The 17,736-nt window shown below is 46.5% G+C and overlaps 1 protein-coding gene across 3 annotated transcripts in view; it reads left to right on the top strand.

The window, feature by feature from the left end:
- KCNH1 (potassium voltage-gated channel subfamily H member 1) overlaps positions 1-15,609 on the top strand; it is a 372,723-nt gene extending 357,114 nt beyond the window's left edge. For all 3 annotated transcript variants that reach the window (XM_027074502.2, XM_027074501.2, XM_027074503.2), the window contains exon 11: positions 9,798-15,609. In XM_027074502.2, coding sequence (XP_026930303.1) covers positions 9,798-10,652 — 855 coding nt within the window. In that variant the 3' untranslated portion in view covers positions 10,653-15,609. The remainder of the gene's footprint in view (positions 1-9,797) is intronic.
- Positions 15,610-17,736: the final 2,127 nt, after the last annotated feature.

The raw sequence follows: 17,736 nt of genomic DNA, 5'->3' as shown, positions 1-17,736 counted from the left end.
TTAGTGGGGTCTCTGTCTGGTTTTGGAATCAAGGTAATGCTGGCTTCATAGAAAGACTTTGGAAGTTTTCCTTCCATTTCTATTTTTTGGAACAGTTTCAAGAGAATAGGTGTTAACTCTTCCTTAAATGTTTGGTAGAATTCCCCTGGAAAGCCATTGTTTTTGGGGAGATTTTTGATTACTAGTTTGTTTTCCTTACTGGTTATGGGTCTGTTCAAATTTTCTATTTCTTCCTGTTTCAGTTTTTGTAGTGTATGTGTTTCTAGGAATTTGTCCATTTCTTCCAGATTGCCCATTTTATTGGCATATAATTGCTCATAATATTCTTTTATTATTTTTATTTCTGCTGTGTTGGTTGTGATCTCTCCTGTTTCATTCTTGATTTTATTTATTTGGGTACTTTCCTTTTTATTTTTGATTAAACTGGCTAGTGGTTTATCAATTTTGTGAATTCTTTCAAAGAACCAGCTTCTGGTTTCATTGATCTGTTCTACTGTTTTTTTGGTTTTGATAGCATTAATTTCTGCTCTCTTCTTTATTATTTCCTATCTTCTGCAGGTTTGGGGTTTTATTTGCTGGGTTTTATTTTTTCAGCTTTTTAAGGCATAAGGTTAGGTTGTGTATCTAAGATCTTTCTTCCTTCTTTAGGAAGGCCAGATTGCTATATACTTTCCTCTTATGACCGCCTTTGCTGTGTCCCAGAGGTTTTGAGTTGTGGTGTTATCATTTTCATTGGCTTCCATATACTTTTTAATTTCCTCTTTAACTTCTTGGTTAGCCCATTCATTCCTTAGTAGGATGCTCTTCAGTCTCCAAGTATTTGTTACCTTTCCAAATTTTTTCTTGTGGTTGACTTCGAGTTTTGTAGCGTTGTGGTCTGAAAATATGCACGGTACAATCTCAATATTTTTGTACTTGCTGAGAGCTGATTTATGTCCCAGTATATGGGCTATTCTGGAGAACATTCCATGTGCACTGGAGAAGAATGTATATTCTGCTTTAGGATGAAATGTTCTGAATATATCTGTTAAGTCCATCTGGCCCAGTGTGTCATTCAAAGCCATTGTTTCCTTGTTGATTTTTTGATTAGATGATCTGTCCATTGCTGTGAGTGGAGTGTTGAAGTCTCCTACTATTATGGTATTACTATCGATAAGTTTCTTTATGTTTGTGATTGATTTGTATATTTGGGTGCTGCCACATTTGGCGCATAAATGTTTACAATTGTTAGGTCTTCTTGGTGGATAGACCCCTTGATTATGATATAATGCCCTTCTGCATCTATTGATACAGTCTTTATTTTAAGGTCTAGATTATCTGATATAAGTTGGCTACTCCAGCTTTCTTTTGTTGACCATTAGCATGATAGATGGTTCTCCATCCCCTTATTTTCAATCTGAAGGTTTCTTTAAGTCTAAAGTGGGCCTCTTGTAAATAGCATATAGATGGATCTTGTTTTCTTATCCATTCTATTACCCTATGTCTTTTGATTGGAGCATTGAATCCATTGACATTTAGAGTACTGAAATATACGAATTTATTGCCATTATGATGCTTGTAGAGTTGGAGTTTCTGGTGGTGTTCTCTCGTCCTTTCTTTTTTTTTTTTTTTTTTCCAACGTTTATTTATTTTTGGGACAGAGAGAGACAGAGCATGAACGGGGGAGGGGCAGAGAGAGAGGGAGACACAGAATCGGAAACAGGCTCCAGGCTCTGAGCCATCAGCCCAGAGCCTGATGCGGGGCTCAAACTCACGGACTGCGAGATTGTGACCTGGCTGAAGTCGGACGCTTAACCGACTGCGCCACCCAGGCGCCCCCTCTCGTCCTAATGTTTGTTGCTTTTGGTATCTATCTATCTATCATCTATCTATCTATCTATCTATCTATCTATCTATCTATGTATCTATCTATCTATCTCTATATCTATATATCTGTCTATATCTATATATCTATATCTATATCTAGATATCTAGATATAGATATAGATATAGATATAGATATATAGATATTTTTTCGTCCTTTCTTCCCTCAGAGAGTCTCCCTTAACATTTCTTGCACGGCTGGTTTAGTGGTCACAAACTCCTTTAATTTTTGTTTGTCTGGGAAATTTTTTATCTCTCCTTCCATTCTGAATGACAGCCTTGCTGGATAAAGAATTCTTGGGTGCATATTTTTCTGATTCAGCACATTGAATATATCCTGCTACTCCTTTCTGGCCTGCCAAGTTTCTGTGGATAGGTTGCTGCAAACCTGATCTGTCTTCCCTTGTAGGTTAGGGACTTTTTTTCCCTTGCTACTTTCATGATTCTCTCCTTGCCTGAGTATTTTGTGAATTTGACTATGATATGCCTTGTTGATGGTCAGTTTTTGTTGAATATAATGGGGGTTCTCTGTGCTTCCTGGATTTTGATGTCTGTGTCTTTCCCCAAGTTAGGAAAGTTTTCTGCTATGATTTGCTCACATAACCCTTCTACCCCTATTTCTCTCTCTTCCTCTTCTGGGACCCCTATGATTCTGATGTTGTTCCTTTTTAATGAGTCACTGATTTCTCTAATTCTTAAATTGTGCTCTTTTTCCTTAATCTCCCTTTTTTTTCTGCTTCATTTTTCTCTGTAAGTTTGTCCTCTATATCGCTGATTTTCTGTTCTGCCTCATCCATCCTTGCCACCGCGGCATCCATCCATGATTGCAGCTCAGTTATAGCATTTTTTTTATTTCATCCTGACTAGTTTTTACTTCTTTTATCTCCGCAGAAAGGGATTCTAGTCTGTTTTTGACTCCAGCTAGTATTCTTATTATTGTGATTCTAAATTCTGGTTCAGACATCTTGCTTGTATCTGTGTTGGTTAAATCCCTGGCTGTTGTTTCTTTGTGCTCTTTCTTTTGGGATGAATTCTTTCATTTTGTCATTTTGAAGGGAGAAAAGGAATTGATGAGGCAGAAAAATTAAAATTAATAAAATTAAAATTAAAAATATTAAAACTAAAACACACACACAGACACACAAATCCAATAAATGATGCTAGGTCCTAGGTGTGTTTTGGTCTAGGTGTTGAAAGTGGTTTGACAGATTAGAGAAAAAAAGAGGGATGCGGGGGAAAGAAAATTGTTTGAGAATTTGAAAAAAAGGAATACATTGAAGTAGACTAAAAAGAGATGATGGGAGTAAAATAGAATTTGAAAAATTTACACAAAAGTAAACAATATAATAGAAAAAAAAGAAAAATCTTTTTAATCAAAATTAAAATTAAAAATGAATTTTTTTCTTTCTGTATCCAAGAAAAAAGAAATGAAAAAGAAAAAAGAGGAAAAAAGAAATCGTTTGAAAATTTGAAAAAGTGAATACACTGTAGTAGACTAAAATAAAATGATGGAAGTAAAATGGAATTTGGAAAAAAAATACATAAAAACAAAAAATATAGTAAAAGTAAAGAAAAATATTTTTAATGGAAATTAAAAATAAAAATGAAGTTTTTCTCTTTCTGCATTCAAGAAAAAGAAATGAGAGAAAAAAGAAAAAGAAAATTGAATAGATTGACCTAACAGATTGAAATAGGACAGAAATTACTTCGTTTTCCCCTAGAAGTCAGACTATGAAGCGCTTTATAGTCCATAAACTAAGCAGGCGGTAAGACCTGTGATCTTGAAGAGCGAGATTGGCCCGGTTGGGTGGGGCTCAGTGTAATGGCTCCATTCTCCATGGCACTGCTAGCCTATTGGGGTAGACTGTTGTGCCACTTGTAGGTGTGTATTCACATGCACAAGAGGGGTGAAAATGGCGTCACCCAGCTACCTAGTCTCTAGTGTCAGAACTCTATTCTCCCCAATCTGCAATCGTGCACCCGTCCTCCATCTTCAGCTTTCTTCAACTCACTGCTTTTTCACCGGCCATGACCAAGCCCCAGGCAGAACCTCTCTCCTGAGTTTTATCTCAGATGTGGCTCTTTGCCCTGGCCCCTTGCTTCTGAAGTACTGCGGCTTTGACCCGTTCCGCCCCTCACCGAGAAATGGCCAAATGTCGGCTGCACCCAGGAACCCTTGCTGGACTCTGCTGCTGCCGGACTGTGGCCAGGTGCCAGCCCGCCCCAGAAAAAGTTCGCAAGATAGTGTAGCAGCAGCGTTTCAGGGATTCTTACAACACACATCTGGCACCAGGCTTCACCCTTAACGACCTTGTTCCAGCACCAGCAAATGTGGGCATTCTCTGGGGTCTGCTGGGACCAGGGGACCTCAACAGTTTCTACCAAATGTCCTTCCAGCCATGGAACTGCTTTTCCACGTGTGGCCCAAAAACCTCCTGGACCCCACTCTACTCCTGGGGATTCACCCTTTCCACCAGAGCACCGCCCGATATTGAGCTGCAGAGTTGCAGACTCTGCGCTCCCCTTGTTTACAGTTTTAATGGAATTTAAACCCTCTCCTTTCTCCTTTCTCCCTTTTTAGTTTAGTCCCTGCGGCTGTTTCCAATTTTCCACTTTCTCTCCAGTTGCTTTTGGGGAGGGGTGCTTTTCCTGTATTCGACCCCCCATGCCGTCTCTGTCCTCTCTCCCCCGCAAAAGCTGCTCCCTGCCCACTGCAGCTTCTCGCTCCCAAGTTCCCCTCTCCACACCACGTACCTGCTGAGTTCTGTGGTTCAGGTTGTGCAGATTGTTGTGTTAATCCTCCAATCGGTTTTTTAGGTGTGCAGGATGGTTTAGTGTTGGTCTGGCTGTATTTCATGGACGTGAGACACACAAAAAACTTCCATGCTGTTCCGCCATCTTGGCTCCTCCCTTCCAAGTACCGTTTCTAATGAATGTATATCCTGTAGCACCATCATAACATCGAAATATAAAACAGGGCCCATCTGTTCACTCTATGTGAACATATAGTTCAGAAGCATATCAGTTGTGCATAGAGAAGTCCACTTGTAATCTCTCTCTCTCCATGGGACCATGAATATCAGACACAGATGTGTGTGTGTGTGTGTGTGTGTGTGTGTGTGTGTGTGTGTGAGGGGTGGCATACACATCATTTCTTTCACCCCAGCATGGGCTCACAAACAGGGAAATGGCTGTAATTTATTCACTGACATATTCAGTGAGTCACTGACCACTGATTAAGCACTATATATATTAGGCATGACACCAAAGATGAAAAATAAAAAACTGAATAAAGCATTGTGCCTGCCTTCAGAGAGCTTCCCCCAAAGGAAAAGACAAATAAGCAAAGTGTTTCTTTTCACAAGGGTTGCAGTGATCTTTGATGGAGGTCTGTGTGGCTGCCCCATGTTTGCTACCAGCAGGGTCTTTGACCCGGGGTGGGGAGAGAAGCTCGTTGGGAGTACATGACTCCTAAGCTAAATCCTGAAGCTCACATAGGAGTCAGGTTGAATGAATGGGGCAGGAGATGAGATTGAATGGAGCTTCAAGTAGGTGAACAGGGCTTTTTCAGAACCTGAGATTACTCAGTAAGGATGAAGCATATAGAGTAACTGAGGGGTGGGAGGCAGGAGAGTTAATCATGCAGCTTTGTCCGTCCACTAGGGGGCGATGGAAACCCAGAACCCCACACTCTGGCTCAGTAGCAGGGTTAGAGATAGGAGGCAGCATCTGACTGGAACACAGCATAGGAAATGGCCTTCTCATCCATCAAGGGGATGCACAAATACAAAGGGCACCCCATCCCCCACATGGGGGTGGATTTCAGTGTTTTCCAGAGGGGTTTCTAGGGAACACTACTCTTTCAAAACAGGGAGTCTAGGGGAAAGCGTTCAAGAAATGCCATATGCAGTAGTCTCCTCTTAGACATTCATCAAAGACACATTAACATGGTAAGACTCTGAGAAGTCCTGCAGTAAAGCAGCCAGTTTACCATTGTGGTGTGGCTCAAGTTTATTTTATCTTGAGATTTATTCCCCCTCAAGATCCCTGTTAAAACATCATGGAACACTTTAGAAAAGCTTGATAGACTTATCCTCAGGCCTCTGTTCATTGCCTGGTCAGAGCAGACAGCACCCTGGGTTCAGGGTCTCGGGGTCTTGCCTCTCATTCCTAGAGTGCCTGGTGCTGGCAGCACAGACCTCATCATTGTGAGTCACGGGGCCACCCCTGCCCACTCAGATATGAAATACTTGGCCAAATGCATGGACACGGCTGCCTCTGAGGTGAATCTTCCCAGACCAACTTCTCCAAGAACGTGGGTGATGTTAGTAAGCGGAACCCCAGACCCCAGGTCAGCACAGCTGTCAGACCACATCAGCCCCATGTCCCCAAGGGGGTTGCTGGTTTTACTCATTGATCCTCAAAGGAGGGTTCGGGCATTTTTGCAGGGCAGGAAGCTCTTTCCTGGTTCATCTGTCCATCGGATGGGCCAGTGCTGTTCAGGTGGGGCTGCCACCAGTGACAGCAGCACTAGGGTGACCCTTTGGGATAAGCCAAGAGGCTTCAGAAGAGTCAGCACAGAGCCAGAAGTCCCCGTCTCCTTCCGCAGAGAGCCCCAGCCCAGGAGGGCTGAGCTGCCCCCACCCATGTGGCTACAACATCTGAAGACGTTGCCTGGGTCAGGCCGGGCCCCGAGCCCTTAGTCCAGGATCCACGGGGCATCTGGTTGAAGAGCAGAGGATACGCTGCCCCTCACAAACGTCCACCACAGGTGCATATTACAGCCTTTGTCAGCCTACTGGTGTACTTCACTGTACAGCCTCTTGGGATCGGCTTTGTGTTGCCCCCTCAATATTTGAAGAAGTGCTTCCTTTTCTTTAGTCTTAGAATATCTCATTTCACGTTCAAGAGCTGCCTTAACCTTTGATGTTGAGAGAGTTGCTCAGAGGACCATGTGTGTTCCAAGCCAGCCCCTTCCTTTATACCATTGACTATGACATCTGTCGTTCCATCTTTTCCAGGCAGAGGACATTCTCCCATTGATTCATTAGCTCATATGTATCTTTTATTCATTTATTTATGCCACACATTATTTATTGAGGGCCCTCCAGGTACCAGGCATTTTCTAAGTGCTGGAAATAATGGACAAAACAGACAATCCCTGTTTTCTTAGGGTAGATAATTTTTTTTTAATAGAAGATACAATGAGACATGCCCAATACTGTTCTAGGACCTCAGAGAGATTTCAGAGTTTTAGGTGTCAACAACTGGTATCATGACTGGGAATGGCTGCTTACAAGGAACAGAGCCCAACTCTACCTCAAGTAAAAACAGGATGATACTGTTAAAAACCAGGTGTCCTGCAGGACAAAAGGCAGGAAACGAGCAGTCAGCTCAGGCCACCAAGTCTTGAGTACATGTGTGTTCTCACTCATCCTTTCTCTCTTCCTCCCTCTTTTCTCACTCCCCCCTCTCTTCCCACCTTCCTTCCTTATTCCCATCTTCCCTCCTCCCCTCTGTAAGAAGGGATGTGCCTGGGGGAGGAAACGGATGGCAGGGCTACCACAGGTGGACACAGGCCAGAGAGTAGTTAAGGCAGAAGAGAAGTTCGAGCACAGAAAAGGCGGTTGGTGTTGGGAGGCCAGAGGTAACTTAGACCTCCATGGAATCAGGGAAGCCTTTCTGGAAGAGGTGCTATTTGAGCTGGGTCTTGGTGTTAGGGGGATTTGGATGCCCAGTGGAGAGCAGGGGTCATTCCCAGAACAGAGCACAGGGGGCAGAAGCGGGGAGGGAGGTGGAAGTCTGGTACCCCAGAGCGGGAGGAGCAGGGAAGGTCCTGTTCCTTCTATTTATCATCCCTCCATCCCCATGATGCCTTTCATTGGATTTCTCTTCAGGTTGTTTTCCTGAGTCCCACAGCTTGGATCTGCAGGCTAGAATATAGAAGTAGATGGGATATGGCTGAAGGGAACCAGGGGAGGCGGGGTTGTTAAGTCACCACTGGGCAGGGCAGGGCTGGGAGAAATACTGCCCAGCACAGGTCAGAAAGTCATGCACTGTGACCCAAGGAATGTAAAAACTTAACCAGGTGGCAAGAGGAGCGACCGCATCCCACCCACCTGTTAGTGACCCAAGTGTAGAGTCATCCGGCATCAGGAGCTTTGATGGAGAAATCGGGTGACAGGTGTGAGCCAACGATTTGTTGATTGCATCTAGCAACTCAGTGTGTTGGACTCCTCTGTATTTATGAGGGCTGTAAAATCAATCTCGTCGGTCAGAACTGAGAACCTAATGAGTGGTGCCATCAGAGAGCTCTGGCCAGGGGGGCTTCCTGGAGGAGAGGGTGAGTTATAAACCATCTGCACCTGGAGGTTAAAAAGGCAGAGGCCTTGAGATGGTGGGGGAAGGAGGGTTCATGTTAAGCATCTACAGCGGGCCTGTGCTTTCACATAAGTAATCTTGTGCTGGCTTTACACCAAGTCACAATAGTGGGGATTTTCCCCACTCTTCAAGGAGGAAATAGACTCTGAAGGTAAGATGCCTGCCTGAGGTCACACAGCTAGGTGGCAGGGCTGAGATTTCTTTCTGACCTCAAAGCCTGTGGTCCTGGCATGCTACCATGTGTGCCTCTCCAAGACCTGCAAGTCCTGTGGCAGGTCCTTGGGGCAGGTTCTGGGTTGGTCCGAGGCTGCCCGCACAGGGCGCAGGGGTTTCCAGGTTGTGGTGATGGAAAAGATGCTGCTCCCTTACACAGGCCTCTCCTCTGCTTCTCAGTGATCTCAGGACTGGTCCTTGGACTGGTGATTTATATAAAATAGACAACCTATTGCAGGTGGCTTCCCACAAGTTGAGAAGTGGGATGGGTCAAACGTGTCCCTGAGCGCATCTGCCACACTCAATGTAAGCCAGAAATTACACAGCTTGCCTATAATCAGAGGTCAGCACCAGGGAAAGCCCTGTAATTTATGCCTCTTGCTCTACTCAGCACCAGATTCATGGACAGTTTGCTGACTGTCCATCCTCTGCATGAAGCACTGTCATCATCAGTAAGTACCTGTTGGACGTTTAATGGGTCTGGGGTTTGATGACTTGGGTACAAGTCCCTTATAGCAAACTTCTATTTTATGTGACATTTAGCTACCCTGAAACCTTGGTTTTCCTCTTCTCTAAAATGGGAATGTGTCCCAGTGACTCTACAGTGCTGCTGTAAGGAATACATGAAGTGACGTTAAAGTGCCTTACGAACCATCCAAATGGCTGTTAGTATTAAGACAAGCTTGTGTGCAAAACCATGGGATCTTCCCCCGTGAGCAGCCTGAGGATGGGGAGGGCTTCTGTGTGAGACTTGCCTTTGCTCTCACGGCGAGCTGAATTTCATTTCACCAGATCTGCAGGTGGCAATGGCAGTCTTAGCTGTGGCCCTGCCTGGGGATTTGTCTGAACTTTCTTACTCTGCAATGTGGTGTAGACCAGGAGTGCTCAAACTTCCATGCAGAAGAGTCACCTGGAAAGCTTGTTACAGATTCAAGGGCTTCCTGTTGGGAGGTTCTAATACAGCAGGTCTGAGACGGGGGGCAGAAGAATGATTTCTGTAAAGCTCACCAGGTGACCCTGGACTGCAGGCAGGGGCCCAACTCAGGCACTGGGACAGTCTCCCGGAAGGAGGCCATCTGGCACCTCCAGCCTCCTGGCGTGTGGGGATGGAGAGGCTGAAGTTTGTTCCTCTTGAAGAGGATGACAGCAGGAGTCCCTTCCTTGCTGTGGGCAAGCTGGGAGTGAGTGTCCTGGAAAACGCAGGTGTGGGCAGTTCCCTGAGCAAAGCCCGGGATGGCGCTGGAGGGATGCGAGCCCTCTGGGAGCCGCAGCCCTTGGCGGGGCGCTGACAGCCTGATGGCTGATGGGCTGAGCTTTGCTGTCCTTCTGTCTCACTCCAGATCGTGTTCCGGAAGATCAGCGACGTGAAGCGGGAGGAGGAAGAGCGCATGAAACGCAAGAATGAGGCCCCCCTGATCTTGCCCCCGGACCACCCTGTCCGGAGACTCTTCCAGAGGTTCCGACAGCAGAAGGAGGCCCGGCTGGCTGCGGAGAGGGGCGGCCGCGACCTGGAAGACCAGGACGTGGAGAAGGGCGGTGCCATCCCCGAGCACGCGGCCAACCACAGCCTGGTGAAGGCCAGTGTGGTCACCGTGCGTGAGAGCCCCGCCACGCCCGTGGCCTTCCAGGCAGCCTCCGCGGCGGCAGTGTCGGACCATGGCCGGCTGCACGCGCCCGGCGCTGAGTGCCTGGGCCCCAGGGCAGCGGGGGGCGACTGCGCCAGGCGCAAAGGCTGGGCCCGCTTCAAGGATGCCTGCGGCAAGGGCGAGGACTGGAGCCAGGTGGCCAAGGCTGAGTCCATGGAGACGCTCCCCGACAGGACCAAGGCGTCCGGAGAGGCCACCCTCAAGAAGACAGACTCCTGTGACAGCGGCATCACCAAGAGCGATCTGCGTCTGGACAACGTCGGTGAGGCCAGGAGCCCTCAGGACCGGAGCCCCATCCTGGCGGAGGTCAAGCATTCTTTCTACCCCATCCCCGAGCAGACGCTGCAGGCCACGGTCCTGGAAGTGAAGCACGAGTTGAAGGAGGACATCAAGGCCTTGAACACCAAAATGACAAATCTTGAGAAACAGCTCTCTGAGATACTCAGGATATTAACTTCCAGAAGATCCTCTCAGTCTCCCCAGGAGCTCTTTGAAATATCGAGGCCCCAGTCCCCAGAATCAGAGAGAGACATTTTCGGAGCAAGCTGAGTGGTCTAAAAAAAGAGTCAAAGACCAAAACCCACCGCCCTTCCCTGGACACCATCCCCACCACACACACCTACATGACCAACAACTTCCAAAGTAGGCTTTCCTGACAGAAAATCAAAGTGGGACCAGTCGCTTAGGCACGCGCGCTCTTTCTCTATCTGGGCACAGATACGGGAAGAGGTGTGTGTTACCACCCTGCTAGATGACAGCTGTTTTCCAGCTGACTGCACAATTTTGGAAGAGGGGGCATGCCGAGGGTATTTTCCTTCATTTTTAATTTTTTTACTGCCACGATATTTGTAAAAGATGACAACCCACCAGAAAAGAAGAGCAGCTATTTGGGGAATGGTGGGAAAGCATTGGAGAACCCCTCATGTATATACCAGACTGGGATCCTTCACCAAGACCCCAAAGACTGCGGTGGGCACAGGGATTTCCCAGCATTCCCTGTCCTTGTACAGCCCATGTCTGCTGTCACCTTATATTTGCCCACAGTCATCATTTGTAACAAGCTCGGGACAAGGGGAGTTTGAGGGCCAGGGAGGTTAGGGCCTTGTGACTTTCTGTCTTTAAGGCCGGAAAGCAGGGAGGTGCTCTGGGTGCCTCCTCGGCTCTCCTTTCCCAAGTGTAAGAGCTGCACGGGGCCCTTCAGGAGGCAGAGAATCTCTGGGCTGTAGTCGGCGGCCTGCTGTCACAGGAGAGGCCTCAGATGAACCTCTGGCCCTGCTCCATGCCACTGGCCTCATTGTATGGGCCCCTTTGCTTCTTTTCCTTCTCGGCCTCTTCCCAAGCGTTCCTGTGGCATTTCTCAGGGTGTGGGGCACCGGCAGGAAGGGTGATGAGCCCAGAGTTGCTTTACTAGCAAAGCAGACACACAGACACACACATACAACCTCAGAAAAACGATTGTAGCAAGTCCTCTGTTTATATTATGATTCTCACCGGGATTGATGGCCCTTCAGCAGTTTGCATTATGTCCATTGCATGGGGTTGTTATAGGATACTTGGGAGCCATGCCTGGCCTTATTTTAAAATTAACCTCTCTTTCTTTTACTAAAGTCAGTAGGATTTCAAGAAAAACCGCGAAGACGTCAGGGTCACGGTTGTACTTGCTTCAGGAGCAGAAGGAGAATGAGGTGGCAGGTTCTCAAGCTGTGTGAGGTGATGGACAGAGATGGCCATGGAGCTGTGGGCCCAGAGAAGGTCTGAGCTCAGAGGGACAGTCACAGAGCCACCTGTGGGTCATCCAGGTCCCTATGCCATGATGCTTGGGGACACTCCACGGCCTCCTAGTCACCTGGGGTCAGATTATTCACATGCTCCTTTCAATGGCATCGGAGAAAGGAAAGAGGGCCCTCCCAGGCAGAGTGGAACTAGCTCAGGGGTTATGCCCTGCCCTAACAAGCAGGGTTGGAAGTTCAGCTCTAAGAACTAGCTTGGAGAGAGTAGAATTAGGACCTGGACTATTGGTGACAGCAGGGACCCAGCCAGGGCGCTGGCTTTCTGCATGTGTCACACTGCAGCACCCTCACCCTTAGCGCTTGGTGTAGCTTAGCTATACAAATCCAGAACCGGTGTTAATCCCCTCAGTACCGAAGGGGACCTGCCAGGCTGGCACTTGCCCTACCAAAGATAGAATTTCTGAAGGCCTCCTGTCTGGGCCCATCCCTTCCCTCGCCCCTTTGGTCCTGTTTGGTGGCCATGGCAGGTCCCAGGACTTGGCCCTCAGTTGTCTGGGCAAAATGGGGCTGTCCTCTCCTGGCTGCCAGCATTGGTGCAGATGGCCCTGGGGAACAGAGTCCAGGGGGTCAAGGGAAGGGCCCTTCCCCAGGGGTCCCCGTACACTTATGCAGCTTCTCCTGGGAGGCTTACCGGGTGGCCGCTGGCTTCCTGAGGCTGCAGCATTATTAGATTTAGCCTCAGACGGCAGCATACAAATAGGAAGTGTAACTTCCCAAGGCCAAGTCTTAACTGTTTGTGACTCTAGATAAAGCACTGAGACTTTCAGTCTCTTTGAGAAGCTGCCAACTAGTCCAGAGGCTATAAAATATCTGGAATCCCATCTGCCCCCAGAATGTTCTAGTTTGCTGTTCCTTAAATGTGCTCATTAGCCTGCTTCTAAAGTTTAGTACCCACTACTTTTAAGTCAGGGCAAGGGCCCTGGATGACTCTATCATCCAGCTTTAGAAGCATGTGCCCAGCTCTCTGTGGGCTTGGTGACAGGCTCCTGTCCAGCACCCTGCAGGCCACTGGAGAGGGGCCGTTTCCTTCCCCACTAGCTCTGAGGGGACAGGTGTTTATTAAGAAATGACTCCCCATCTGGGTCTGAGGGGCAAAGATGCTAATATGCCAGGCTTGGAAGCCAGACCTGTTTTGGGGGGAAAACAAAGCTTCATGAATGTACTCCTGGACTGACTCCTAGGACATGAATCGGGCTAATGACCAGAAAAGCCTGGATCTGCGGTGGGAATGTGCTCATCTCAGGGCCGCAGGGCCCACATGTGTGCCTGTGGTGACAAATCCCCACAGTGTGGCCTGTACACGCTTTTAGTCTTCTAGACTCCACTTAGGGACTTTTGCTTTGTTTCCTCTGAAAAAATTAGTTTCTAAAATGAGCCAAACCTTCTCTCCTTCCACGTTTATGACACGCACTTGGCCATGGACCACTTCGTGCCAACTACCTACTCTTGCCTGGACGCTGCTCTGGCTTCCTGAGCAAGGACCACAAGCTTCAGATACTGACTGAATCTTCCACTGTCTGGTGGCTGAATAGAGGTTAGGGAAACACAGAATTACTAGGTGTTGGACTTAACATTTAGACTTTAGAAGTTATGTTGAGATATTTACCTGTTTTTTGTTTTTTTCCTTCTTGAGGGAAGGGGACATGATGTATTACACCATTGCCCAGTACTTGCCAGTTACTTGATCTCGTACTTAAACTCCTTACCTCGGATGTTATTTGTAGGGTGGCTCCACTTCCCAGAGAGTGTCCTGATGGGCTGCTTTTGGAGCAAGAGGTCTTGCCCCAGCACTTGGCTGCTTGTTGAACTTGTTCTCCCCCACCAATGGGGGAGTGGGAGCGAGGGCTGGGTCTATGAAATATGACAGCCAACGAGACGGAGTGCCTGTTCTCTGTGGAGGATGGGACCCCGGCACTGAGTGCTGCTGTCCGGTGCACCTGCAAAGGCTCCTCCAGTGACTATGCCAGGAATCCCCTAGAAAGGAGAGGGAGGCAGCCCTCTGGTTGAGAAGGTCTGGTCTAGTGCACAGTTTTGACATCTGCACCTCCATCCATCCCATTCACTCATGCTTAGACCTCCCGGCTTGGTTCTAAGACGATTCCTTATATTCTCAACCTCAGAGTCCATCTGTGTGCAGACAGTTTGCAGCCAGTATAGTAGGCAACCAGTGGCCTACAAAAAAACAAAAACAAAAAAAACAGATGCTATGACAGCATGGGCCCAAGGGTTCCAAAGCTGTTTCCGTTTCTCGTTATCCAATCCCTGGGCCTGTTTTACCCTCCACCCTCTAGATCTGTGTGGTGTTGCTGGCCAAACATCAGGCCCTTTTCTGGAATCTTCTTTCAGAAGCAGAGCTAGCATGGCTTAGAGTAAAAATGCACTCCACCACCACACCCCATCCAGCAACTTCCCCTCCAAATCCTTCGGTGGAAGGTGAAATAGGCCAAGTGTCAGAATTTTTGTTGAAGCCTCTGTAGGGACTAAAAGAATGCCTTAGGAGCACCCAGTGTAGGGAGAGCCTCATCTCCCCTTGTTGCACTGACCACCAAATGGCACATGCACTCTCTGGAAAATTGTAGGAGTCCTGGTGGAGATACAAATTGCTGTGCGTTTGATGAGTAGATTGTACAATGTTTTGCAATAAAGATGTTTAGCCTTAAGACCCTCGAATGGAACTCCAGCTGTGACGGAGCTGCCGACACCCTCCTTCTCCTCCCTCCTCACATCGTGTTGCTTTAAGAGGAACCCACTGAGGGCACACTCAGACCCCGGGGTAGCCTCTCTTCTGTCACTAAATCGTTGTACTGCCTTCTTGCTCGCTTCGATACAAATACCTTCACCAGCTCTTGTGCCCTCCAGCTGGGGGATTTCTCTGTCCCCTTAGCACCAACCGCAGCCATCAAAGAAAGCACCATTTTCTCACCCAAGGTATTCATGTTGAGAAGTGTTGACTTCCACTCCCTCTGATACACAGTTCAAAAGAATCAATGTGAATGTGCAGCTTAAATTAGTTTCAAGTGAAACTTCATTCTCATGTGAGCAAGTCACACTTACTCTGGAACCTCTAGAACTGGACTTGAACGCCCTGCAGGTGCCAGGCCCCATGGGTGCCCTCTCAGCCCCACCATTAAACTTTTCTTAGAGCCATTGTCTCTTTATCTGGGACTTCAGAGCCGGTCAACGGATCAAGGAGCTATTTAATGAGAAGTTCACAGATCTTGTATCAGGATATGAACAATGAGAAAGATCTTAAGATGCACCCTGCCCCAATGAATGTAATCTCTTAAAATTCAGACATTGTACTTGTGCATCGGTTGGAGACTGCCCACATCTGACGTTTCACCAATGCTGTAAGGACACTTCTACTCCTGAGCAAGTTTGTCAGCCTGGGGCTTCTCCTTATATTGACGCTCTTTTTACTGAGTTCCGCCAAATCCTTCACTGGGTTTTTCTTTTTCCTTTGCATCTGCCACTTTGTCCGAATGAGCATGAACAGACAGAAGTACAAATGAGCTGATACTATTTTTATGGTCAGTTGAGGATGCTGCCAGAAACTCCACTGTATGTGTGCCGCTTGGGAATGTTAAAAGGAACATGTGGGCCCCTCCATTGATAATATTCCCTTCTCAACATTTTTAAACAAGCACAAATGATATTTGTAAAAAAAAAAAAAGTTTAATTTTATTTATTATGGTAATAAACTATTTTATACATGATACTTGCCTTTGCCTTTTCTTCTATAATTTTAAGGCACTGAATTGGGTGTTCTGATCTAAGGTGCCAGAACAAGGATGGTGCTTTCTATTCAAGAGTCTGAGAGCCTCTAATCTGGATAGCACCTGTAAGTGTGGTTTTGGAGAACTCAGAATTCTAGAGACACCAAGACTGTATGTCTAAGTACAGCATGGCGAGAGGATGGTCGTGAAGGTGCTTTGCCATATGATCTAGACATAGAGCTGTGTCTGCCATACAGATGTACAGAGATGCCTTCAAAACCTGGCATCCTGGAAAGCTGCGGTACAACACATTGACTTAACACTTATCTGAAGGTGGTCTCCCAAGGAGAGGTGAACTTTCAAACAATTTGGATTGAAATTTAAGATTTATGAAGGCTTCCCTGCCTTTTCAAATACAGTGTAAAAAACGTAACCGAATCTTTTTGGAATGATTCCGTAGCAACAGTGGGGGTGATGGGCTGTGCTTTAATTCATTGATGGTCTCAGAAGCTAGTAAGGTCGAGGGCTGCTTGCCCCTAAACCAACGAGTCTTCTCTAGCAGCCCTCACTTCTGCTCTGGTTTTAATAGGTATGACTTCCTGCTCATGGCAAGATTCTCCATAATACTGTCAACCTGAGTTCTTATTTAATACTACTGGACCACATTTCAAAAAGGGCACTTTTCTTTTTGTAGACAGAATTTAACTCAGGATGAGGAATCTGTGGTCTGCACGCCATATTTGGGCCTCTGCTTGCTCTCATAAGGCCACAGGATGAATACGGCATTTTTAATGGCATCCTCCCTACAACCTATTATTTCATTATGTTGCAGAAAAGCATAATAAACATTAAAGGTGATAGTATTTAAAATTCCAAGTGATTTGATATTCATTCAAAAATCTCACCTAAAAAAAGGAATCTCATGTAATAAAGCACTGAACAGTATGTTCTTGATATATCTTCAATTGTGAAAAAAATCTCTTTGTGAATATGATTTTTATAATTAGTCAAAAGGACTAGTAATACAGAGCTAAGAAATAGATACTACATTCTGGGTGCCAAAGGGGTTTCAACCATTAAAAAGGGGGGATTTTGTTGGTTTTAAGTTTATTCACTTATTTTTTAGAGAGCACAAGCAGGGGAGGGGCAGAGAGACGAGAGAGAAAATCCCAAGCAAGCTCCACACTGTCAGCCCAGAGCGCGATGCAACACTCTCTCTCTAACTGAGATCATGACCTGAGCTGAAGTCAGATGCTTAAACGACTGAGCCACCCAGGCGCCCCTGTTGATTTATTTTAAAATAAAATGGCTCAGGTCATGATCTCACGGTTTGTGAGTTTGAGCCCTGCACCAGGCTCCACACTGGCAGTGCAGAGCCTGCTTGGGATTCCCTCTCCCTCTCCCAAAATAATAAACATAAAATAAAACAAGACAAAAAACAAAATAACCTCCCTGAAAAAGGGCCTCGGATTTCTCAATGCCCACTGAGAAAGGCCAGCACCATCAAGATGATCTGGTTTCTCAACAGTTGGTCCTACTGGATGTATATGTTCTGGTACATTTGTTAGAAAGCAAACTCATTACGATTAATTTCTTATACTGGTCTACAATTATGTTATTATTTTAAATAAGCAAGTGAGCAGTCTCAGTTTTTTTAAGGGGAACACTGGTCCCGCTAAATTACTATCCTCCCAATATAGACATCATTGTATAATTGTATAGATGATGTATTTTCTCTCTATGCCTGCAGTCTTTAATAGAACAAAGGTTTTCTCCTGTCACTTCAAACAAATTAATCTGAAGGAATAATAAAATCCCTTTAAGTCTTCCTGTACAGTCCCGAATTAGTCAAAATGGCCACGAGTTGGCTGTCCTTCAGATGTCTTGCTTGCCTCCTTGGGGATCATCTTGGCAATCCTGCTTGGAGCGCTCTGGCTTGCCCAGGGCTAGGTTGAGGTCAGAGGATCCTGGGGCTAGAAGTTACCTTGGGACATCATCTAGTTGCTTTCCAGCCCCATGCCTGAAGTTGCCCAGGGCTGATGACTGTGGAAAGTGACATGTCACACGCTCCTCAGCTGGAACTGCTCTGTCTTCTCAGAGATACTTCAAGAGTCTCATTTAAAGTAA

The sequence above is a fragment of the Acinonyx jubatus genome, chromosome E4, assembly GCF_027475565.1.
Source record: "Acinonyx jubatus isolate Ajub_Pintada_27869175 chromosome E4, VMU_Ajub_asm_v1.0, whole genome shotgun sequence".
NCBI lineage: Eukaryota > Metazoa > Chordata > Mammalia > Carnivora > Felidae > Acinonyx > Acinonyx jubatus.
Note: the sequence above shows the minus strand (reverse complement) of the source record. Positions and strands in the feature narration are given on the sequence as shown.